This window comes from Cyprinodon tularosa, unplaced genomic scaffold (assembly GCF_016077235.1).
Source record: "Cyprinodon tularosa strain WSP-4 unplaced genomic scaffold, ASM1607723v1 ctg303, whole genome shotgun sequence".
In the NCBI taxonomy this organism is placed as follows: domain Eukaryota; kingdom Metazoa; phylum Chordata; class Actinopteri; order Cyprinodontiformes; family Cyprinodontidae; genus Cyprinodon; species Cyprinodon tularosa.
Genome location: NW_024039012.1, coordinates 309,001 through 333,769, shown reverse-complemented (window position 1 = coordinate 333,769; position 24,769 = coordinate 309,001). Strand labels below are relative to the sequence as shown.

At 38.1% G+C, this 24,769-nt stretch overlaps 1 protein-coding gene across 1 annotated transcript; it reads right to left on the bottom strand.

The window, feature by feature from the left end:
• Positions 1-938: 938 nt before the first annotated feature.
• Positions 939-21,660, bottom strand: tagapb (T cell activation RhoGTPase activating protein b). The gene is made up of 14 exons (XM_038291900.1): positions 21,477-21,660; positions 18,148-18,233; positions 10,968-11,138; positions 9,085-9,270; positions 5,696-5,737; positions 5,292-5,379; positions 5,118-5,171; positions 4,658-4,727; positions 4,256-4,407; positions 3,958-4,119; positions 3,580-3,689; positions 3,076-3,262; positions 2,788-2,869; positions 939-2,680 (listed from the first exon to the last, which is right to left on the bottom strand). The coding sequence occupies exons 1-14, from the start codon at positions 21,549-21,551 to the stop codon at positions 1,530-1,532; spliced, it is 2,616 nt and encodes an 871-aa protein (XP_038147828.1). The 5' UTR covers positions 21,552-21,660; the 3' UTR covers positions 939-1,529.
• Positions 21,661-24,769: the final 3,109 nt, after the last annotated feature.

Below are 24,769 nucleotides of genomic sequence, written 5' to 3'. Positions count from 1 at the left end.
TGATCTGGTTAATAACAGAGACCGCATGTTTCATATTCTCTATGTAAGTTTTGTCTGTCTGCAACTTTGCTATCAGGTAAACCATGTTGTTAGTGTTTAGTGTTTTGGAACAATTATAAACTAACCCTCAAGTATATGTGGTGAAGGTATTGTGCAAGATTCCTCACAGAAACAGGCACATATTCACTCACTTTTGCTTTTTTTCATCAACATGTAGGTGACTTAATATGGCAACCCTTTTGTGTAACGCTTTGCATCAAAAGCCTTTGTATTTAATGCTGCAACCTGTGATGCCTTCGCCAGAGGGAATTCATATTTGCTCAACTAAAATTAAAGTTTCTGTTTTTCGTACGTTTTTATTTAAATTGTGATAAAATACATCAAATGAGGTTTTAAGGTGATTATAAAAGATTTTGAATACACTTAACCATGTTTGACTTTTTTACCATCTGACTGTAATGATGTTCATAATGTGCAACATTTTCAAAGGATTTTATGCATCAGTCTGTTTATCTAAATTGCAAGCATAAGAAGTTTGCAAATTCCTGCTCTTTCTCTCAGTCAAATGCAACTTTGCAATACAATTTAATCAACTTCTTAAGGAAGGAAGCTGTCTTAAAAATGCCTTTGAAAGGAAGGAAGAAGCGTTGGCATCAGCCCATCATGCTGTCACAGACAAGAGGAACTGCAATTCGCAGAAAAACCAAATCCGTCCATGTGACACTCTCTGGTTTTCATCTGTTTTAGCATGCAGTGTGTGCCAGAACACGTTGTTCTCTCAATGAGCTCTTTTAGTTGTTATTATGCAACACATCAAGCAAAAGGAAGTAGAACCTAGCAAGCTATTTAATCTGTTCTCTCATTAACTACCACTAATGAGCAGTGGATGCAAACATTGCAGACTGCATTTTGTTTAATAATAAAAAAAGACAGTTCCCTTTCTTTTTTATTTTTACCCTTTATTTTTCTTTCATATTCTCACAGGGTCATCCATAACCATTTATATTATCAAGGCTTCACAAATAAAACCCATTGCTGTTGATTAAACATACAAATGTATTTACAATTTAGCATACATAGAGGAAACGCATAGCTAGTCATCATTAAAAGTGCTTTAGTGTAGTGGAAGAGGAAGACTGTGATGAGGGAAGTGCATTCACAAAAAGCAAAAAAAAAAGAATGAAAAACAAACTGTGCTTGTTGTCATGTGTTGCATGTAAAACACAAAACATAGAAACTTATAGCATATTTCGTTCACAGAAAGCTGTGTTCATTTTATAGCTTCATAGCGATAGACTTAATATCTATCATGGTAACTACATATAATGTAAACTTCGTACTTTAATAGTACTGAGAATGTGCAACCTCTCAGGAGGCACATATCTGACATTCAGTCAAACAAAAGGTGAAAAATAGAAATGTTTGTACAAACATATTTACAAAGCATAGAAGTTCTGCTGTACAAGTTGCCATGAATGAAAGTTCAAAAGTCCATTTATAAACAAAGTCTCTTCATTACTTTAGTATTTTCAAACATAAGATTCCTTAGCATATGAAAATTCATCAAACACTGGCTGGCTGCATCTCCGAGACACCATCTCATGCTGGCCCGCAGATACAGACTCAGACATGGCCCTCTGACGAAAAGGCTGCCGCTGCTCCATGATGTTGTTCTGTGCTGTTTGGGAGAAGCAGTCCTGGCTGAATATGCCCTCTCTGATTGGAAATTCATAGTTGACAGAGGAAGGGCGTGATCTCCTCCCCAGTGTTATGGCATCCTGTACTGTCATGGAACGATACTCCGGAGGGGGAGGCATGTTCTGCATTGCCTGCTCATATGATGGAGGCCTGCAAGGCAGCTTGCTGTCCACCTGCTTGAACACTTCAATGGCAGACAGAGGGCGTGGCTTGAGAGTTACATCTACAGAGGGATCTGCTTCACTCTGCGAGTCCTCCTGAAGAGTCTCTGGGAAGGAGTTTTCCTTTTGGGAGTCCTTTTTTAGACTGCCTCTGCTGAAAGCACCCAAGCTCCTAGTCCTCATCAGGACTTTAGAGGCAACCCTCATAGACTGGGAACGCCTCTTCTCTTCCGATATTGGTCTGGGAACATCCAGCTTGCCGTTTGTGGTCACCATGGTTTGACTGTTGTTTTTCTTGGAACACCCCGGCGAGCCCATTGGGGAACTGGTAAAGACAGAGTTCTCCGACTGGTTGGAGGCAGTACTCTCCAGGGACGAGCAGGAACAGTCCTTTCCCATGTAGGGCAGCTGATCCATGTTTGAGCTACAGCTCAGCTTTGGAAAAGACAAAACCGAGCTGGCTCCACCGCGACTTTTCAGCAGGAAGGAGTCGTCTGAGATTTGCTTTTTCAGCGTTTGCATGTCAAACTCTTCCCGCTTCATGGTGCAGTCCTCGTGGCTCCTGGCGTGGCTGCGGAGGCTCTCGAGATTCTCTGGAACAAGGAGGATGGGCTCCGAACAGCGGCGGTTGAAGGGTGCCTTGTTGTCAAAGGCAGCATCAGATTGCCATGACGAGGTGGTAATACTGGGACTGAGGGACGAGTATGAGGAAGATGAGCCACGGCCTCCATCTGTAGACCTTCTTTTCTCTCCTGTCTCGCCATCACCATCAGGATCCGTGCTGTCATAGGCAGAGTCATGATGCACAGAGGAAAGGGAGTCTACACAGGGGGAAAGGAAAACACAATTAACATAAATAGATGAAGTATGTGCGTCTGTTTAGTCTAAAAGTAAATACCAACATACAGATGGGTGAATCTTTAATTACCTTCATCTGTATCTAGTAAACTTGGGATATTTTCTCCAAGGATGTTGCAGTTTTCAATCAGGAATTGAGATAGTTCTGTGGCCTGCAGAAAAAAAGAAAAACTGTAAACAATCGAGAAGAATACAGTGTATAATCTGCTGCCAGAAATTTAATTTATACACTAGGACACAAGAGTTTGTGCAAATCTGATCTGACTTCTGAAACTTTGTGAGGTTTTCTGCACCAAGAACCGCAAAGCTTCGAAGCAGGAAAGGTGAGAGCGCTTATTCATTTCAAGAGATTTTCTACCTTCTGCATCTTTTCCCTCTGCCCATCTAGTGGAGTGTCGTCCAGCTGCAGCAGCGTGGGCCCGATGCACACCGCCAGATTGGAGGCATCCATTTTGTTGATGTCTGAGCTCTCAAGAATGTAATGAAAGACACAGGTCAGGTACTGCAGGAGGAGTTTGTTAGGCCTCGGAAGATCAGCGAGCACCCTGGCAACGGAAGGAAGAGAGAGAGAACAGGAAGAAGATAAGTTTGGTGGTCTTCAACTTCTTTTAAGTTTGTTCCCTTTTTTCCAACTGATCAGACTAAAAAAATGAAGAAGTGGTTTTCGTACGGCCAGTAGACGGAACACTGGGGAGATTATGCAAAACAGTCCACTCAGAAAAACCCTTGCTTGCTGTTAACCACACAAGCATTGATAAAAAACATAACAAAGGACTATCTTCCATATATAAATACCACATATTCCATTAGAAAGAGGATGCGGGTAGTAAAGATGTCACGGAGCGGGTGGAGACTAACTTACTTTTTGATTTCCACGGTTCTCTGCTCGATGTCTTCATGTTCCAGAGCTGTTATCCACCTGTTGTAAAGGTCAGACCGGAGCAGGCTGCCAGGAAGTTCCTTCAGGAAACACTGCAAGCAATAAGAAGACAGTGATGAGCTACAATGCCTTTTAGTAAAAAGAGGAGCAATACATTTTTTTTCAAAATTCCTTTGACTTTATAAATGAGACAGTTTGCTATTCCTTTTACTCTGTTGTAAGGATTGCATGAACTTCAGTATCAGCTTTGGAGAAGAAATTGCTGTAGATGATGTGCTATTTTTCTAACTCAATGGTATTTTCAATACTAAAAAATGTGGTTTTACTTGTGACTGCTTCATAACATTATGCGTTACTCACTTTAAGTAATCCAACCAGCAGATGGACCTGCTGATTCTCCAGGTCGACCTCCGCGCCATTATCCAGCTGCTCCCTGAGGTCTTTCATAAGCCTGGTGTTGCATGGCTTCCGAAAAACTCCCTCCACAGACGGACCCCTCTTCCTCAGCAGCACCAGCAGATCCTGGTGGAAAAGAGATGCGGTTAATAAACATGCATTCACATTCCTTCAGTTGCAAAAATGTAACCCAACAGGTGGTTGGGATAAATGAACAGTGCTGTTTTTAGAAGTTGCATTGCACATTTTGAAATTAACTTACTGTGATTGGCTTGGGAAGTGAGTAGTCATCTGGACAGATGTTGCAAAGTGCCTGTCCAAACAGCTGAGTCTTGTTGCCTTTATTTTCATGGCAGGCCTTGCTGGAAGCCCTCCTGAGCCTCATCCTGTTCCTCACCAGGTTCCATTTGGTTTCTGAAGACGACAAACGCACCATTAGCATAAACTCATAACACATCGCCTGCTTGAGTTCTACCCACGGAAAGCAAAGGTTGTTTTGTGCTCTTGTACAACCTAACCAGGCGCTAAATTCTTTTTTCTCTCTCTGCGGTTAATTTTTGAAACCTAATGGGCCCTCCCCTCTCAGCAGAGTGGCACAGACCTGCACCAGAGCAACCGACCGAGAGAGACAGAGAGATATGTGTGCAAAAATGCTAAAACTCACCAGAGGATTGCGTCAGCTTCTCATCTTGGTTGTTTAACTGCTTTGACAAAATGCAGCTCTTTGCATCACCCTGGTAACATAATAAAAGAAGAAGAGATGTGGTGATGAACATGCAAGAGGAACATGGGCATTCTAGAGCAAAAGCAGAAGAAGGAGTTGCCCTTTTGAAATTTCAAACCAGCTAACCCCCCCCCCCCCACACACACACACACACACACACACACACACACATGCACACACGCACCCCTTAGCCGACATGTGTACTATGAATGATCTGAACATTTGTAACTAGAATATAAGAGTCGTAATAAGCCCTTTCCAATATCATCAGATATTTTGCAACAATATAAGTTTATCAAGCTGTACTGTTTTTCCTGCAAGACATCTATAATCTTGTATAGAATGTTCTAATATGCATAAAAAACATGTTTTGTTTCAATAAGTTGATCTTTTGACCTACCTCAGGTGAAAGAACAATCATTTGCTCCATGCCACCTCCTGTTAGAGTTTTAGTCTGCAATATTATAGAAAAAAAGGAAGATGTTATGGGAAATGTTAATGTGAAATGGAAAGTTTAAAATTCTTTCAGTGAAGTTCCAGCCTAATCTGGCACCGAAGACAGCAAGAGACTTACAGCGATGCTGCCACTCAACACCTTCATGAGGACGTCGGGAGGTGGAGAAGAAGAACAAGCAGTCCTCGATTTTGCGCCTCTAATTTTTCTACAATAGAGATAAATTAAGGTTAATTTAAAAAGATGCATCATTTTTCTATTTGTCTGCCTCAACTTTGATCCTTTCAATAAAATGTCTTTCATGATCTCAGAGGGACGGTTTGGGTTAGGGTTTAAGCATCCTTATCGGTTTCTTTGTTTATAATAAATTAAACTACCTTTTCAGGTCTTCTATTACCTTATTAACTGTTCTAATTGATCTGAACCTGTGCAGCTCAGCTCCATCAATAATTATTAGTAATCATTAGTATTTACATAAAGCAACAACCACGAAAATGATATAAAGGCTTAAATATCAGCCTTACCTGTGAAGAGTATCTAACCAGCGTTCTTTCACCTCAGGCGAGCTGGGGGTGAGAAAACAGCATGGTATGAGTTACTAAATCCACAGAGAGAACCAGGCGAGCTCTCGGCCGACAGTGGGAGGAATGAGGCGAGCCGTGCTCTCACGCCTCTTTTAACAACTCTGGTTGGAAAGTGCATCACAGTCATGGGGAGAGGAAGCAACGTCACGGCATGCCCCATTCAGACACCTTCCACTTCCTACAGCACTAGAGTGGCTTTGTGTCCGCCAGTGGAAACAGGACGGCGACGCAGATACGTGTGTCTACGTTTACACCTGTGAGGTTTCACCATTATTAACATAAAGTTCATGCCAGCTGATGCTCATGTTTATCAGCGCATCTGTTAAAACCCAGGCACTCTGTTTCTGTAAGGCTGCAACTGCAGATGAATCTGAAACCTTCTCTCTGTGAATCATAACTTAAGTCCAGTCAGACAAAAAGAAGGGTTCTCATCTTTTTTTAAAACAACTCAAAACCCAATTGAGTATTAATCAGCTTCTTGGAATACAAAAATGGGTGAAAAACAGCCTCAGTGTTTGATTTGATGACTTTGCGAGAAACGTGGGAGTCACTGAGCACCACAAATGAGCTATTTGTCATCTGGGGCCACTTAATGGATCAGAAATTCACAGCAGGAAAAAAAATACACTTTCATTCCTCTTCAGATAATCAGAAAGTCTGCACCATAAAGGATGAGTAAGGTTTCTCCTGCACTTCATCCTTACAGTAAAACCCTGCATTTCTTGCCAGTGTCTGTTAATCCCCGTGTTTAGCGACAATGTCCAAACTTCCTTTTTTTTTTGGCTTTTGTCTTGTGATGCTTCAGGACGACTTTCTTTTTGCTACTTCTTCATTTTCCTAAAGGCCACACATCATATGACCGTTTACTACTGTATGTGTACACATGTTCTTGGTTAATGACTTGCCAAAAAAAAAAGGTATTTTGTAGAAAAAAAAAGTTTGCTGAAAGTTTGTATTCACACCAAATCATTTTACATTTTGCAAACGAAAACCATTTATTTGGATGGGAATTTTCACATTGATCAACATAATGTAGTACATTGTAAAGTGATAATAAAATGAACGATAGTTTTCTAAATATCCTAGGAAAGAAATTTTCAAAAGTGTGCATATGTATTCCGTCTCAAAGACTCCAACAGCCCTCAAAGAAATCAAGCTTAAATGATTGCCCTCAATAGCCATCTAAATAGTTCAACTGACTGTACAATATAAATATTGGTTTATTTTGTCAAGAGAGATTTGTTTAGTCCAAATCGTATGGCACAAAGAAATGTCCATCCTCCTTAACTGTGAGACTGGGCAGGGGGAGCATCATTTAGAGAAATGGCCAAGAGGACCATAGAGTAACTTCATGTAAAAGTATTAACGGGGAAGCGATTGTTGCTGTTTGTAACAGGAAATGTAGGACCACAGTAAATATCTGACCTTGATTACCTATATGAAAGGTATAATGGATGATTTTGGTTAATTGTTGAAAAGATCTGCGCTCTCCACTTTAAAAAAAATGCACATTCACAACCCTGTACCCGCACCCCAGAGGAAATGCCTGGTAAACGCGTGTAAGAGCGTGCACAAGCCCATTTCTTCTTGTGCAGGCTCTGTTAAAAGTTGCTCTTTGCATCGCTCATACAAGCTTACTTTCCAAAAGAAGATTTACAATTCTTCCCATAAGTCAGACAAACCATTGGTAAGTGAAAATGGGGACAAGCATGTAGGACGGCTTTATGTAAACATATCACCAGAATGATACACAGTTAGGAGGAACATTTATTTTGATGATCCATCTGGAAAAAGAACATTCACCACAATACCTTTAAAAATAAACACTTGATGAGAATATGAAGCTAAATACATGAGAAGATGAGAAGAAACCTTGTTAGAGGCTGCCAAAGAACTGAGAGATCCCGGTTAGAGATCCACTTTCCAACAAACACATCGATCCTACTGACAGAGCTGCAGTTTAATGGTAGAGAGCAAAGTGCCAGTATGGCCCAATTAAAGCCCAGAAACGACAACTACGGTTTGACTCAACTATTCTGCATTAGGATGGTTCACACGGTAACATTTAAAGATTGAGTGACTTCTAAAACTTAAGAGACCCCACAGATGATAATAAAAAAGTTTGTAGAAAACAAACATGGTGGACAAAACAGATGGAATGGCTATAGTGTGTTTGACCAGAGAAAATAAAGGGAATACAAGAAAGTGTTGGGTAAAGGAGTTCAGAGAGTGCAGGTAGGTCCTCCACATGCTACACTATGATTAGGAGGTGAGTCATGTTTGATTTAACGAATGTGAATACACACTTTGTTATAAGAAAAGCTTGCCTACGAATGAAAACAATTAGCTTAGATTTCATTACATACATTTATGTAATGTTGGATTCTCCCAATTTGTGATCGGACTTTGTGATCCCTGACTTTCTTCCGAACAGACCCGATCACTTTTAACGCACTGCAGGATAAACTACCCAATATTGCGGCGACAGGGATGTCGGATGAAGGAGCTTGCCCTGCAACTGGAGGGATGTTTGTTCGAGCCTTAGCTTTGGCTTTACTGTCGTTGTGTCCCTGGGCAAGACTCTTCACCTGCATTGCCTACTGATGGTGGTTGAAGGGACTTGTGGCACCAGTGTACAGCAGCCTCTCTTCTGTCAGTGAGTCCCAGGGTAGCTGTGATTACAATGTAGTTTACCACCATCAGTGTGTGCATGAATGAGTGAATGTAATGTAAAGCGTTTTGGTCAAGTGACTTGAAAAAGCACTATATATGTACAGGCCATTTACCGTGTGAAACCCCCTTAAGAATTTGGTCAAGTGTTGGTCGGAAGGCCTGAATAGAAATTCCAGACATCATTTTTTAGATTTTAATCCATCAATCCATCCATTTTCTGTTACACTTCATCCCTGCTGGGGTCACGAGGGGTGCTGGTGCCTAACTCCAGCTGTCTACAGGCGAGAGATGGGGTACACCCTGGACAGGTCACCAGTCCATCGCAGGGGGACTTTTAATCTTGAAAACCAAATATTCTTTATACTTTATATTCATCTCCTAATTTGTTTTGGCCTTTCATCTATTCCTTTCATCTATTCATGTATGCATTAACACCTATGTTGTTGAGCAGCAAACCCCGTTTTCTCAAGATCTTTTCCACAACATTTGCCTGAACTCCTCTTTAGAGTCACCAGCATTTTCAAAGAATGAAGTAGTCATCACATGAAAATGTCTGTTGCTACATAAATGCATGATCCTGGTTGGGACATTTATAAATCAACCAGCTTACATGTTGCAGTTTGTGTGTGAGTCACATGCCATGTTTGACCTCTTACCGAAAACACACAACACAAAAAGTGAGAGCCCAAGCCAGGACAACACTCAGCCTGGGGTCAATGTCCCCTACTGTGCCACTATCTTCACCATCTTCCTCCTCTTCCTCCTCCTGCTCCTCCTCAAAGCTGCAAAGCCAGACTTCTTGCAAGTTCACTTTATGCTTCAGGCGGTAGCTGGCCGGCGACCTGTTTCAGAAAAAGTAAAAAGACAAGCTGAAACATTTTCTGATTTCTGTTTACATGTGCTTTCAACATCCCTGTGGTAAAAGTCTCAGTTCAATAAATGTCTGCTATATTTATAGACTATTTGTTCTGACTTTGTACACATAGGAATCAGAAAATAAAAAGCAAACACCATGGATGTATTCTGCTGTTTTGTGGAAGTAGAAACGAAAGGGATTATTCATTGCATCGGTGTTATTTAGAGGCTAACTTTCAAGAGGCAATAAAAAACTATTAGAATATTTATTCTCATTGTAGCATTACTCTAACATGTAAATGAATTCCTTCTTAATGCATTTCACTCTATGTACACGAAATATAAAAAGGTGCTAAAAACAGCTTCCTTAGGACTGTCTATAGAAAGATTAAAGAGAAGGATGGTTATATTCATTCTTAACCTTACAAACAATTCAGGCTGAAAACACATCTGAGTCAAGCCTCAGTATACAAAGCTTGTTTTGCGGCAGACAGGGCCATCTTTATTTGTTAACACCCCTAGTAACTATGTTCATAAAGCCTAAAAAGGAATTGATCTTTATTCACAGCATCATAAAGAGGAAATCCTAAAATCAATAACTTATTTATGATAAAATCACAGGTAATAAATATTTTAAATGGAAAAACATGCGTAGGATCTTGCTGACAACCCATCTAGAAATTAACCTCCAGACTTTTTGCTAAAAAGATTGAATAAACATGTGAATTGTGGCTGGGGGGTGAAGGGGTAGACGTCCTAATTGTGATGTAAACAAACATAACTGAACCTGTTATTTTATAAATAATGATCTTTGACAGCATTCTTTTAGTTTCTCCCATTTCAGCTCCAATGGTTATTGATCCAAAGCTGTTTCAGAACTTCAAAGTAACATGACACCAAAGCCAGCCACAGAAAATACAACTGGCATCCCGTGACTAAGCAACTGAGTCTCTCCAAAAGACACCAAAGAAGCAATATAAAAAATGAGTAATGATGCATAGAGTCATCCATGGAAGTAATACGCACTGATGTACAGCTTTACTGTAGCGTGTTGTTGTCCCAGCTGTGCATACCTACAGGAACAGTGGGCAGGTTGCGGTACAGAGATGACTGTGAATGTCCTCCCACTCAAGGGCTGTAAAACTTCCACTGACTTTTACAAACAGATCCAATCTGCGCTCTAAGGCAAAACGAGGTGAAAGTTGTTACACTTTGTTTTAAGGGTAGTTTTGTGAGTCTAATAACAAAACAAAAAAACAGCCAAGATTTGGTCTCTGGATCAGAACAGTTGCTTATGATTGAAAGTAAAATCAGATAAAATTTGGGTACTGTTTGAAATATCGGAGTAGAACACATTTTTTAAGGGAATACCGCTGAGTTCCCCCTGTTGTAACTTCTCTTACAGGGAAGCACCCTGCTTTCTTTTTCTATTAATGTCAGCTTAGAGTGAATAGATGTGGCTGGACTGCTTTGCTCGGAGATTCCCCAATACTCTAGGCGTACAGTTTAAAAATAAACAGTTTGCTTCTACTTCCCCTTTTTCATTCTGCTGTAAAACACGTGGCATTTTCAACAGAAACTTCTTTAAAAAACACAAAAGAATTACATATTCCTTCTACTTCACTTTATATCCTAGAGTAACCCTTATCGCTCATGGTGTCATAGAAATTTAAGGATAACTCACTTTAGTTTTGCGAAGACAAGGACGTCCGTAAAGAGGAACAGGTGTCTCTCCTTGGTCTTTGTCCCCTCAGTGACTTGGACACATTCGTCCAGCAGCAGCTCGCCATTCTCGCTGGTCAATCCGAGAACAAACGGGCTCTGGTCAACAGACACCCAGAAGGGAGCCTCTTCCCTGAGCCAAAGGAAACACACCAAAACAAAGATGATTTCCAGAGCAGCCTTCAGACAGGCCAGCCTGTCACCAGTAAATGTATTCTAGGGGCTGTCTGTTCTGGACAGAGAAGTCAAATCTCTAAACTGGTGGGAAATCACCATTTATTCAGATGGCATGGGTTAGTATCAGTATTAAATCCAAACAGGCTTTTCACTACAAAAAATGACCTAGAGATAAATGTATTTGTAATTAATTTGAACAGATAAAAAAGAATATCTGACAACGGAATGTGTTTTTGCCCTCAAAATAAGATAATGGAGCTTTTTTCTTATTATAAACATAAATCATGTTATTACTTTGGCAAATCATCAAGAGAAAATACACTTGTTTAAAAAAGGAAAAAGTGACTATGTTAGATTTCATTTTTTTTGCAGTGTTGTGTTATGTTTCATGCCTTCTCTGTTTTCTTTTGTTGGTTTGCTTCTCTCTGTTTTGGTTCTCATTTTACTTGAGCTGTTAAAACCTCAGCCAGTTAAATAGTTCTGCTTATGAAATGAACATAATTACCAAAGACACGTCTTATGTTCCTGTTGTAAATCAAGGAATCACTTTAATTTAATAGAATAATTGTACATGTGGGATAACTCACTAAATGTTGCATAACACTGGAAACTTCTACTGCCAAGACAGAGAATACCACAAGTTGTCACTAAATCTTGTATGAAGCAGACCTGTGTTGATGCTGGCGACATATAAACTAACACTTGTTTGTTTAATCTCTAACTATTTAAGCTGTACAAGTTTTCCGCTACATTAGAAACAGTCATACATAATTTATAGATAGGTATCACCATGCCAACTAAAGAAGTGTGACTCCAGTGAGTAAAAATGTCTTCTTTATTTGTTGAAATTCATCATTTATTTAATTTTCACACTTTTCACATTGTTGCTTTGCAGCAGGAAGGTCTTGGGTTTGACTTTCTACTATCACATTGTTTTTATCTGAAACATAGAACACATAGCAAAAACAAAAATAATACATATTCACAATTTTGCACATACAAATGGGTTCAAATGTCCAGGGAAGACGTTTCTAGATGTGAATAACATGAATACTTAATTTTCTCTTATTTTAGTCAGGATATATATATAATACAGTTAGTATAACATTTAATACAGAAAATATTAATACAGACATATATATATATATATATATATATATATATATATATATATATATATATATATATATATATATATATATATATATATATATATATATATATATATATATATATAATCGCTATCGGGAGCAATTGATACAAGGATTGCAACTACCAATTATTTAGCAAACTGATTAATCTGTCGATTATTCTTTTTAAATCTTTTAATAATAGCCAAAGGTTACTTAAAGAAGATTTTTTTCCACTAAATTAAACCAGGTGAAACTAAAACTTTTCAACTTGAGGAGTTCTGGATAGAGCATATTAAGAGATGAAAACATTTTTTTTCTTAAATTCAAAATGTTTATATATAGTTCTTACAATTTTCATATAATTATTTTCCAATTTTGATATAATTGCTCCCCAGGCACCGCACAATGGCACCCCACTGCTCCCCAAGGGGATGGGTTAAATGCAGAGAGTTAATTTCGTTGCTCGGCACTTGTGACAATGGAATGACAATTCAAAAAAAAATGTAAAAGTAACGACTAATCGATTACTAAATTAGTTGACGATTACTTCAATAATGGATTAATCATGATTAATCTGATTAATTGTTTTAGCCCAAATTGATACCCTACCAAAGGAGGGTAAGTCATGAAAAGTCGTTCCAAAATAAGCTAACTGTTCATTGGGGGGGTGTATCAAGCGCCGTCGATGGAAAGTTAAGTGAAAGAAAAAGCACGTGGCTGACAAAAGTGCTCAAACACCAGATAGAGGATGGGAAAGATTCACAAGTACCAAGTTTCAGCTGCTTATGAACAGCAAAATTAAACCCAGACTGCACACTCAATTAAAACCCTAAATGTACCATAAAGAACTTGCAAACACTGCATTCTCCATGTTTAATAACACCACTGATCCTTATGTTAGTGTGGTATTTAGACTGCTATACGCGTGAATAAGATGTGTGCTTTAAGATTTAATAATAGTGTCCATAAGAAAGCGATAGCTTAGAAGATGAACGACTCTTAACATTGTTTGTGTCCTGTTGGGTCTTAGACTAGTCAAAGCTGAGCTCAAACAGGTCACAATTATTGACACCCACCGAGTGTGAAACCAGCTTTGATGTTTGCTCTTCCCACTGCCACATAAGTAGGAGCATAAATTCAAATCATTTCACCGGGGGTACTTTCCCTGTGTTTTCTTTGTGGCCTACTATAGATGACTCATAACATACAGACAAACAAGGCAGTGTGAGAGTTTTTGGTTCTCTAGTGTAAACAATATAAACAAATAGAACAAAAAGATCACTGAATATTGCCGAACATTTGCTATTTTATAAATAGGAAGTTTGCTTTTGCTGAAGTTTAAACATACTTTTTACAACTTAATCCCCCCAAAAAAACTATTCATACAATGTAAAGAAACGGACTTCTTGTGTTATATTCATGATAAATAACAATGTTTGTGTAGTTATCTTTTATAGAATGTATTAATACGAGTTTTACGTCAGCTGCATACCCACCAGAGTGAAACTAACGCCCACAACAGCCGCCCTCCTCCTCCATGTCAAATGTCTTTGAACGCTGACTGGCTGGACCTGTGAGGGTGGGTTGTGTCTGACATTTGCCTCATTTCCTTTAAAGAAATCACCCACCACCGAGGGGGTCTTCACCCAGCCATTGATGATGACACCTCGGAAAGGTTAAACGTCTGATACAAAAGAGACGTTTATCTAGATCCCACGTCTAGAGTAGGTGCAAGGTGTTCTGGTGTTACTTAAAGGTTTTGACAAGATCAAGTCTCCTCTACATATTAGTACAGCCATAAATATCAAAAGCAAGAAAAAAGTAAATATATTTTATTGTTGGGATTCAGTAAATGATACTATCCATCAAACCTCCTCCTTTCCATCCAATAATCTCTTAATTCTTACAGTTATTTTTTTTTGTTTCATGTTTTACCTGCAAATTAAACTAAAATCCACAAATGATTTTAAGAAGTATGTACATTTTGAGTGTAAGCCTAAATAAAAAAAATACAATAACAGAGAAGTTTAAATAAATTCAAACAACCATCTGTAGTATTTTCAGGCCCGTTATCTGTTTGCCACAGCGTGGCTTGAAAGAAATCTAAGAATACAAACGTGAGATCTATAATAAACAAATAATGTTAAATCAACACAAAATGCTGACCCAACACGCAGCATGGATGACACAAAAGTTGAAGTGTTTGTTCAAGACATGGTTTCAGAACCTAGCTGTGTAAACCCCCCTCACAGGACATCTGTGTTTGTGGCACATAAGGCCGTGCAGAGTGGTAAACATGGTGGCAACCTGCAGGCGTCACACGTGGTGGGATCAGGGGGACAGGAAATGCATTTCTTTCACCGTTTACTCTATGCGAGGTGTCACTTTCAAACTGTGCATGTGATGTGAGTGCTGCCACCTGTTTGAAGGGGTGTATGCGAGCTAAGCTCCCAGACATTTTTTCTGTGCACATTTATGTTTTTGTTTTCTCCTGTTATCCCACTGTTGTGCACAAACGCTTTAAATACCATGCTGTTTATGAGAAACAACATCCAGCTGTTTGATACCCTAATTGCTCATTCTGTTTAGCAATGACTAATTAACAATGATCTATAATACTACTTGGTATAAAAATTATTATGTGTGCTGTTAGTAATAATGAAAGCACATTTCTATTTCTAGGGGGACTATTTTAAGCACTTAAAACAAAATAAACACTGAAACAGTGAAAACAGAAAAATGGACAATTAAGAAATGAAAACCGAGGCAGAATTAATCAGAGATTAGTCAGACAAAGAAGCACAAAAGCCTCTAAATATATTTATAAATCGTAAAGTCTTTAAATTTTGAGTAGGTGACATTCAGAAACGTTTGTTTAACTAGAGTGTAAGTGATAAATCAATAAAAAGTAGCATCATTGTAAAGTAGAAATAAACTGATACATTATTTTTTTTTGTGACTTAATGAGGTTTTTATTTGCTACTGTAAAAATCTGAAAGTATGCAATGCGTCCAGTGCAACCGGATTATCTTAAGTAGCTTCCTAATTAGTAAATAGAGTCCAGAGATATGTGATCTAATGTCAACAAAAATACATCCTATCTGCGAAAAGCTCTGACGTCTGTTAGGAAACATCTTTGGATACCAAGGAGCAGATCAGACAGGTCAGGAAGAAGTTTATAAAAGGTTTAGAGCAAATATAACTAATTAAAATCTTAAACATCTATGTCTAATCTATGATCTAGATATAGAAGAAACAAGATATGTCAACCCACCTGGAGAAGTCAGGAAAGAAGAAAGTAAATCATAGAAGCACCAAAGAAGCCCATAATAACTGAGGTATTTTGTATGCTCATCCTTTTGTATCTCTGCTTCTATATCCTTGAATCCCAGTCTGCCTCGGCAAATGGCTGCTCACACTAAGCCTGGTTCTGCAGGAGCTTTCTTCTTGTTTAAAGAGAGTTTTTCTCTCCACTGTCACTACAAGCATTCTTGGTGTGATGGATTGCAGTGTGGGGTTAGGAATCTTTTGCTCAGGGACCCAGAGTGGCAGTCTGTGGGGGTGGGGCTTGTACTCAAAACCTCTAGATTCCAAATGCAACGCCCTAACTACTAGGCCGCCACTCCTATATATTTTTCTCCTGGTTAAATTTCAGCTTCCCTTGCTATGCAGATGGCACCCAATTCTTCTTGTCCATCAACCTTAACTTTACAGTCCATTTTTCTTCTCCCCACTGCTCAGTCTGAAACAAAGTCTTGATTCTCATCAAATTTTCATTAACGCAGTAAACACCACCTCCGTCCCACCATAACCTCTTTTAACACTTATTTTCATTGCCACCTATCACATTAATTACTGTTACCCTCTTCTTAGTGGCAGTGGCGGCCTAGTGGTTAGGGCTTGGAATCCTGAGGTTCTGAGTTCAAGCCCCACTTCCACAGACTGCCACTCTGGGTCTCTGAGCAAAGACCCTTAACCCCCGATTGATCTCCAGGTGCCCCACAAAGGCAGCCCACTGCTCCCCAAGGGGATGTGTTAAACTCAGAGGTAAATTTCTCCACTGGGAGATCAATTAAGTTCAATTATTATTTTTGGTGCCCCACACATATCCCTCCATTGATTAAAAACTCATTTGATTAAGAAACCAAACTCTCAATAATGTTATTCAGTAACTCGCTTTATACTTTCCTTTATCATAGTGTCTTGAGTGACTTAAAAGGTTTTCCTTTTAACTAAATGTAGTGTAAGTCAGAATTCATCTAGAGGGTTCGATATTGATTTTTTTTTTTTTTTTTACTTTCTTTTGTTTAAAAAAAGTTTTAAAATATTAGTGCCCAAGATTCCTCACAGGGAGGACAGTTGGTTAGGAATATGATTTGGAGCTCAATTGTGGCCTGGGCAGCCAGACCGATGAGACGTTCACACGACGTATCTTTGTGGAATTCGGTCTGGTTGGCCAGGCCACAATTGAGTTTAACTGAAATTTTTATAATGCAACAGAAGCCATGTTATGACTTATCGCTTCTAAGCATTAATATAGAGTGGCGAGATTTTAAGATTGACACTTTTAGGATAAATGTTAGTCTGTATATATTTAGCAGTTCTTTTAATCATCTTTGATGCTGCTCCAGTCTCTTGGTTTTGTGCCGGTTCTGCTTCTGGCTGTCTGTCACCTAAACTACAGCGCTGTTTTTTCTGACTTGGCGGAAGGAAAAAATATGCTTTTTAAAAATGCACATTCAGTGGTGTTTGTGCAGCTCTTTGTGTTAGTATTTCTCTTCCCTTAAGAAAGCAAATATTTTGCACCTATAATTATAAAAAGACATATACTAATGCTGTAAACTGAGCGGTACACCAGGATTTATATTTTTAAAAAGTAGATGCAACTACTACAGTTTTCATTTCACCCCCAAAATCTTTGAAGGTCTTTTATCATGAAGCATAGAAACAAAAAAACATTTTTGGTAAGTATTGATATATAAAAGTCAATCTAAGATGCTAGTTTTTTTTTTTTTTATCCTAATATTATGAATATCAAAACTAGATAGATAAATTATTAAATACATATCAGAAGGTGTGTGACCATTTCCTCTTGCTCTTCAACATTAAAACAAAGTAATCACAACTGAAAATTAGAAATAAAACAAACATGATTTTCTTTATGAAGTATTGAAGTAGCAACCTCTTATCTTAACGTTGTTTTAAAGTAACTCACAAAAAAAAATGCATGGGGAAATGAAATTATCTCTAAACATTTAGGACTGACTCAAAATCTAAACAAGACAGTTTTTGATGTTTTTTTTGTCATCATTGCTCAAAACCAAGCTTACTTCTGATAAATCTGCTTGAAAACCTCATAGACAAATTATAGATAATATTTTGTAAGTACATCTGAGCAGGTAAGCTAAGGGCATTTCAGCACCTGAAGCTTATTTAACGTTTTGTTTTTACTGTGAGTCAGTGTTAGCTGGGAAATGAAGGTTCTTTGGTAAATATTTTGCTGAGTCACGACTGCTGACATTTGAAACTTTCCAATTAATTACATTAAAGTTGCAGCTGGTCTTACTGCTTAACCTATCAACTGTTTTGCAACAGTCTTTATAAAAAACAGAAGCTTCTTATTTGTTTTGTTTCATTATGATAAACTGTAAATACGCCTCCTCCATTTCAACATTAAAGATCTCGAATGAACACATGAGAACCAACTATACTGAACAAACTGAGGAAGGGAGGTGCCATAGTGCTTAACTGTAATTTAAAGGATTATTTAGTTTGACTAAATGCACCTTTACATATTTAAGTGTGGCAATGTCTTCAGGGAAATGAACGGACCTGATAGGAGACCATGGCATCCCGAGGGCCTTCCCAAAGACCAAAGATGGAGCAGAGCGTCGCCTCTGAGCCAAATGTCGGAAGTGCTGTTTAGAAAAACAGAAGTTGAAAGGTTCATTTAGTTGTTGCTGCTGTATGACACGAATGAAAAGCTGGAAATATAATGTTATGGAAATGTTCATAAGCCAAGGACTGTTTCCTCTCATGGAAACTACTCATCTACTTTGGTGAGTTACTAAAAAACAAAAAAACATATAGAAGAATGAAACAACATGAGAAACATAAATATAACCAGAATGGAATAAACAAAATACATAAAATTATAATTAGAAAATTGGAATGGAATAAATGTACTATATAATAACAATTAAAAACAATTTTCCAAATCAGGTTAAATATAAAAAAGTTCAGGCTGCCTTTCGATGAATTAAGAAAAACTACATGACAAAATGGCGAGGATTCAATACATGTATTTTACCCTTGCTTTGATTGATTATAGTTGTATTTATTATTAATCTTTTTATTATCAAAATCCCATTAAGATTAAATTATTACCATATTTAAAACAGTATAAAATATAAACTACAATGCTACCTTAAACAGATTCCAATGAAGCGTAGTGATATACTCAGTTAGAGAGAGATTTTAAACCATGCTTTCATTTTAAACACAAGTTTGATCTTTTGTTTGTGTGTAAAACAAGAAACAAAAAGAGTTCTCATCCCGGCTGGTTTGTGCTCTAATTGCTGGACTGATTAATTAGGTGAAGCACAATAGATGCTGAGGGAAAACACAGGAAAACAAAAACAAACAGGAACTGGAATGCTCGATAAAAGGGTCTCTTTCTGCAGCCCAGACCTCCCTGTCACATGTTGGGTAGGTGGGGGACATAAAGGGCCTGAGGTGACCCACATATACACACCTGCCTCATACTTCTTTATGTATAAAAATATATCACAGCTGAATACTAGGTTAATATTTATTTGGATCTTTTTTTAAATGAGACAAACCTCATGTCATTTTTCTGAGGGTTTTGTGATATAATTTAAGTGGGAAAATATCTGCAAGTTATTTTTTTTCTAAAATAAGCTCATTAAAGCTCAGATTTGAGACCTGACCAATAAGAATCTGTAACAAAAGATGCAGCATTACCATTGATCCATGGCTGCCAAAAAAACCCCAAAAACCATTAACCTCTCTTTGGTTGCAAGCCAGATTTTTCTAACTTATCATTTAAAATGATTATATTTTATATCTTCGTGACATCTTGCAAAGTAGCATATGTTTATGTTTGTGATGGTAGGAAAGAAGAGGCTTTTACCTGTAGATAGAAGCAGTTTAATGTGAAGCCTTTTTAACCGTGATATTTCTAGTAAGATATTCTGCCTAAGTTAGCAAAAAATCTGTTTAGTTTACAGAAATGTTTTATGAACCACTCAGAACGTTGTTAAATAGACCTGCAACAAATTAAGTTGAGTTCAACTTGCTCAATCAATAAAACATTAAAGTTTTTCTCTGTAGCCATCTTCAAAAAAATTCCCTAAAGGAACAGAGGGAGAGAAATGTTATGTTTCATTATTCCCTGGAGAATAATTGGAGAGGAGTTGGAGTGTCTGCCCTCCGAGTAATCAATGAAACTTGAATACACCAGGAAGTGTGAATTACAAGCTGGAATGTTGGGGCATCACAAGCCTACCTGACCTCAGTTTGTAAGATGGCTGCTAGTTGCCTTTACAGTAAACAATTAACTTACACCGTTTTGAGAAGTTCTTTCTCGTTTGTGACAATTACTTATACAAAAATTCATTATATGCACAAAATACCATGTAGAACAGTTTTTTGCACTGTTATTATTGTAACAGTATCCATTAAGAAATATTCAAGTGTCCGTAAGTGAAACTTAGAGTGCTGTCACCTCAGAGATTAGGTCTCTCACATAAATCTGATGGAACAAAAGTAGTTAAGTGTCTCATTATGCCCCATAAATTTAGCAGGCAGAATAGTGGACTGTACAACATTGATTAAGGTATAAAGTTCAAAAGAAAAAAGAAAAGAAAAAACATAAAAAAAAAAAAAATTTCATCAGTTACAGCCAATTGAAAGATCTTTTTATATCTTATGCAGCTGGTCATTTAAAAAATCTCACTAATGGAGGACCCATTAACAACGTAGTTTTCTTTTTAAAAACCAATCGCATCTTTATTGAAACATTTTTGATATTTCAGAGATCATTATGCTGTGCATGAGCAATTCTCCAATGAGCTTTGACACACAATTAGACCCACAGCATCACAAGTCTTCCACCATACTTTAGTGTGCCTGAAGTGCTGTTCCTCATGATGATTGTTTATTTTCCCTCTAAGACCTAGTAGTAGTATTTACTGCGAAAATGTTGAATCTTAGTCCAACCTCACAGAAATACCCAGGTCAAGTCAGGGTCCCTGTAGAGTTGTTTAAATTTGTGATGGGGAAGAGAAGGATTTTTAGTGACAAAATAATTTTATGTTAACGTCTACTGACCCAAAACTTATCTATCTTACTTAAATGTTCTGTAATATAAGATTTAAATCAAGGTTTTAGCAAATCATATTTATGCATTCCAGGAGAATAGAATTATCCATCCATTTTCTCCAACTTACCCCTTGTCAGGTTAGCTGTGGGTGTCTATGGGCAGTCTATGGGTGAGCAGCAGCGGTACACCGTGCACAAGTTGCCATTCTATCATAAGGCGACACGAAACAAACAAGACAATCAACCATTCACACACACTCACACCTAAGGACAACTCAGAGATGCCAGTTAACCTTAAACTAACAGTCATGTTTCTGGACTGTGGGAGGAAGCCAGAGTACCCAGAGAGAACCCACGAATGCACAGGGAGAATCTGCAAACTCAATGCCGAAAGACCCCAGGCCGGGAATCGACCCCAGAACATTTTTTGCTTCAAAGCAACAGGGCTACCCACAGTTCCACCGTGGAGCAATAATAGAATATACTATATAAGATAATATACTATATATATATAATAACAATATAAATATTATTAATTAGAAAAAATGAAAGCCTTTTGTGTAATTTGACAGATTAAAATGAAAAATTAGTCTTTACATTTATACTACAGACATTGGAAATTGATTGCTTTTCACATTTCCACAACTAAATTAATGTAATATCAGATGAGCAACATTTGAACAGTTTTCCTCTATGCATCAAAACCTGCAAGACCACAGAAACGTATCACCATATAAGACAGGGTGTGAGACCATTACGTGTGTAACAGTCAGTGCCCCCCACCCCCACCCCCCACAAGGATTTGAATCAATACTCACAGGATGTATGGAAGCAGCTGCATCATCATAACTCCCTCTCCTAATGGCTGCAGCTCCACAGTCTGTAAGGTCCATGCTGCTGATCCCCAAATCTTCTGCCGTACTGAGCTGCAGTTGAAGGTCTGTTGTCACTTCTGCAAAGTAATGAAGGAGCAGCTAAGTGACGCCTCCCGTTCTGCAAAACATTCTTTATGGAGTGGTGCTAATGAGGGTTTCAACAAAGGCGGCTTGCCCTGGCACACAAAGAGAGAGAGAACGGGGAAGGGGGGTGGGTTCAGGAGGGGGCCTCATGGAGTGAAGAGTGCCAGTCTGAAGCTACCTACCGAAAAACCCACCATGCCAGTCTGGGATGTTACGCTCCAGTAAGGCAGCTTCCTACCATAATGAGACAGTCATGTGTCCCATTAGGGCCTTCCAACTTGTCCCCATTTCCAGGTTAATGAGTGTTAGATGCTTTGACAATCAGAGTCCCATAGATTGCTTTAGAACTGTTAAAAAAAAAGGTGTCTACAGAAACACTGTTTCTAGGAATGGACCCTTTTAATATAACAGGGTCTAAAATTTACTTATGTTAATAATAATTGTGCATTTCCCGCCGTGATCATTTTGTTTTTATTCAACAGATGGCTTTTCCAAAGCAAAAGTCTCATTAAGTCTAAGCTACCGTTCTCATTCCGTTCAGTTTAACTCAGAAGGCTTAGTGTTGGATTTGAAACTGATTATCTAAGAGCTCAAACACTGAGTCGTATAAAATTAGCTTCATGTCCTTACCAATAATAAAAAAAAAAAAACTGTTTTAATGATGAATAATCACAGTGGAGCCTTTAACATTTCTGTCCTGCTGCTCACGCAAAACCAAACAGCAATGAAAAATATTTGTTTCCCTAATTTTCTGAAACAGCAAACACTTAAAAAAATATATTTCACTGATAAACAACTAGCTGACCAGGTTTAAATATTTCGGGCAATCTAGGCTGAGTAATAGACTGTATTTTAATAGCTTTTAAGCAGTAGCTTTTTAAATTGACTCATATGTTCACAATGCACTCTTCTAACACAAACTGCTAAAAAAAAGCCTTAAATCATACATGATATGATCTCTGGACTAAAAAATTATGATAGTCCAGAGATTGTGGATCTGAGGTGATCAAATAAATTGATTATTTCTATGAAGCTGTTATGCTTTGCTTATTTGAATGTATGCCAAAGTAATGCTTTTCTAGGGAATGTTTCTCCTGGATTAAAACTCCCTCAGCTGAAATGTTTGTTTTGGAAACCAGCTTCTGAAACACAATCAAAAGGTTTTAGATAAAGCCTTTAAATCGCATTATTTGACTGTAATTATAGGCTAAGCGACACAAATGCTCTGGGGCCGAGTCCTTAAGGAGGGCGGGACAGAACGCAGGAATAGTTACTAAAGGAGAGGAACCGAAACAGAAACAAGCAAACAATCAGATTAACCATATAGGATCAACCTGGTTAAAGCTCAGTTTTGCAGATTTAATACAAGTTTCACGTATTTCTTTTTAATCCAATTTATTTTATTAATTTTTTTTTCTTTTCTACATCAGCTGCATGCCAAACCCTGTTTATCCAGCAAAGATGCTCTCTGCTATTTGCTAAAATTCAGTTCCAGATTCAAAGGAAGTAAACCTCAGATATCCAGAAGGGACCAAAGTAGCCTTAGAGAACCTCCAGACTCATGGAAACACTGCTGAAGCACAGACTAACATGACCTCCAAATTAAAACTCTAAATAAGATATGAAAGCGTTTACCTTTCAGAGAGAGAGACATCTGATGAAGTTTAATCTATAATCAGTTAATGATCCTCTAAATGTTTATTTCCCTTTAACTGCTTAGATATCATGTTTGTTTTTTTCTTAACTGAAATCATTTTTAACTATATTATTGTGATTAAACTGCTACTTTATTATTGATCTGTTTAAAGACTAGCTCAAAAGTCTGCTTCAGTTGTCAATTATGGTTGTGAGGATATAGTTATTGAGGTATTTAAATGCTAATCTTGTAGGCAGCACAGGGGTAGCGCTGTCGCCTTGCAGCAAGAAGGTTCTTGGTTTGATTCCTGCCTCGGGGTTTGCAGGGTCCTCCGTGCATGCGTGGGTTCTCACCAGGTACACTGGCTTCCTCTTGCACTCCAAAAATATTACTGTTAGGTTAATTGGATTGTCGAAATTGACCTTAGGTGTGAGTGTGTTTGTGCATGGCTGTGTGTCTCTGTTTTGCTGAGACACACTGGCGGTCTGTCCAGTGCGTACCCCACCTTTATCCCATAGACTGAAGGAGATAAGCACCACTATGACCCTGACAAGGGCTAAGCGGGAGAAGATGGATGGATAAAAAAACGCTAATCTCAGTTCTTTCAGTGCAATAATTCAATTACAGCGGGGAAAAAACTGCACCATAAATGCACCAGAGTATTATCCCGGATCCTTCCTCCCAGCAGCTCTGCTGACCATCACTGTTGCCAATAACCTCAATAGGTTCTTACATTGATGCTGATTTTTTTGCAAAGTTTCCCTCTTAATCAGTTAAATAACACGTTGATGTCATTTCCTTTTTTTTTTTTTTTGCACCCATCCATTACTATAAAAATGTCCACAAATGTTTGATTTTTTTTTATTCTTCAGATACACAGTACTATATTGTAAAAACACTGTTCAGTTTCATACTACAGTTTTATTTTCCTTTCTGGTATTTTAATAAAGGTGCACATTGTGTGGCCACTTCTAGTATAACCTTTGCTGCTGTAAATACCACATTTTTCCCATTGTGGGACAAAAAAATGATTTTCTGTTTTTGTATTCTAATTCAAAATATGTAGGATAAAGAGAGAAGGCTAATACAAAAGCATTTTCAAGCAGCAGTTGAATTGCAACACTTAAGTCAGAGCTCTATGGGAAACTCTTTATTTTTTCCTATTTATTTTACCTGATCTCCAGCTACTGGGACCAGGCTCTCCAAACTAAAGCCAAGAGGCCTTGAAAAAAACAAACAGAACCTTTGACCTTTTGCTGTCATCGTGAGCTGGCTCCGATCCTGGAGGATTCAATTTGTTTGGAGAGCTTGGTGGTTTCTAGGTGCTCATCAAAAGTTATGCCTCAGTTGTTATGACTGCTCTGATTTTTGTCGTTTGTGCCGATTTGCTGCAGTTGTTAAATCCCCACAAACTGCAACCTGCTCAGCTTAATGAGCCGTCTTTGATCGATCCTTCCTGTGGAGCACAGTAACCAGCACATCTGCTTTCTGATTGACTTTCTAAGGTCATTAAACT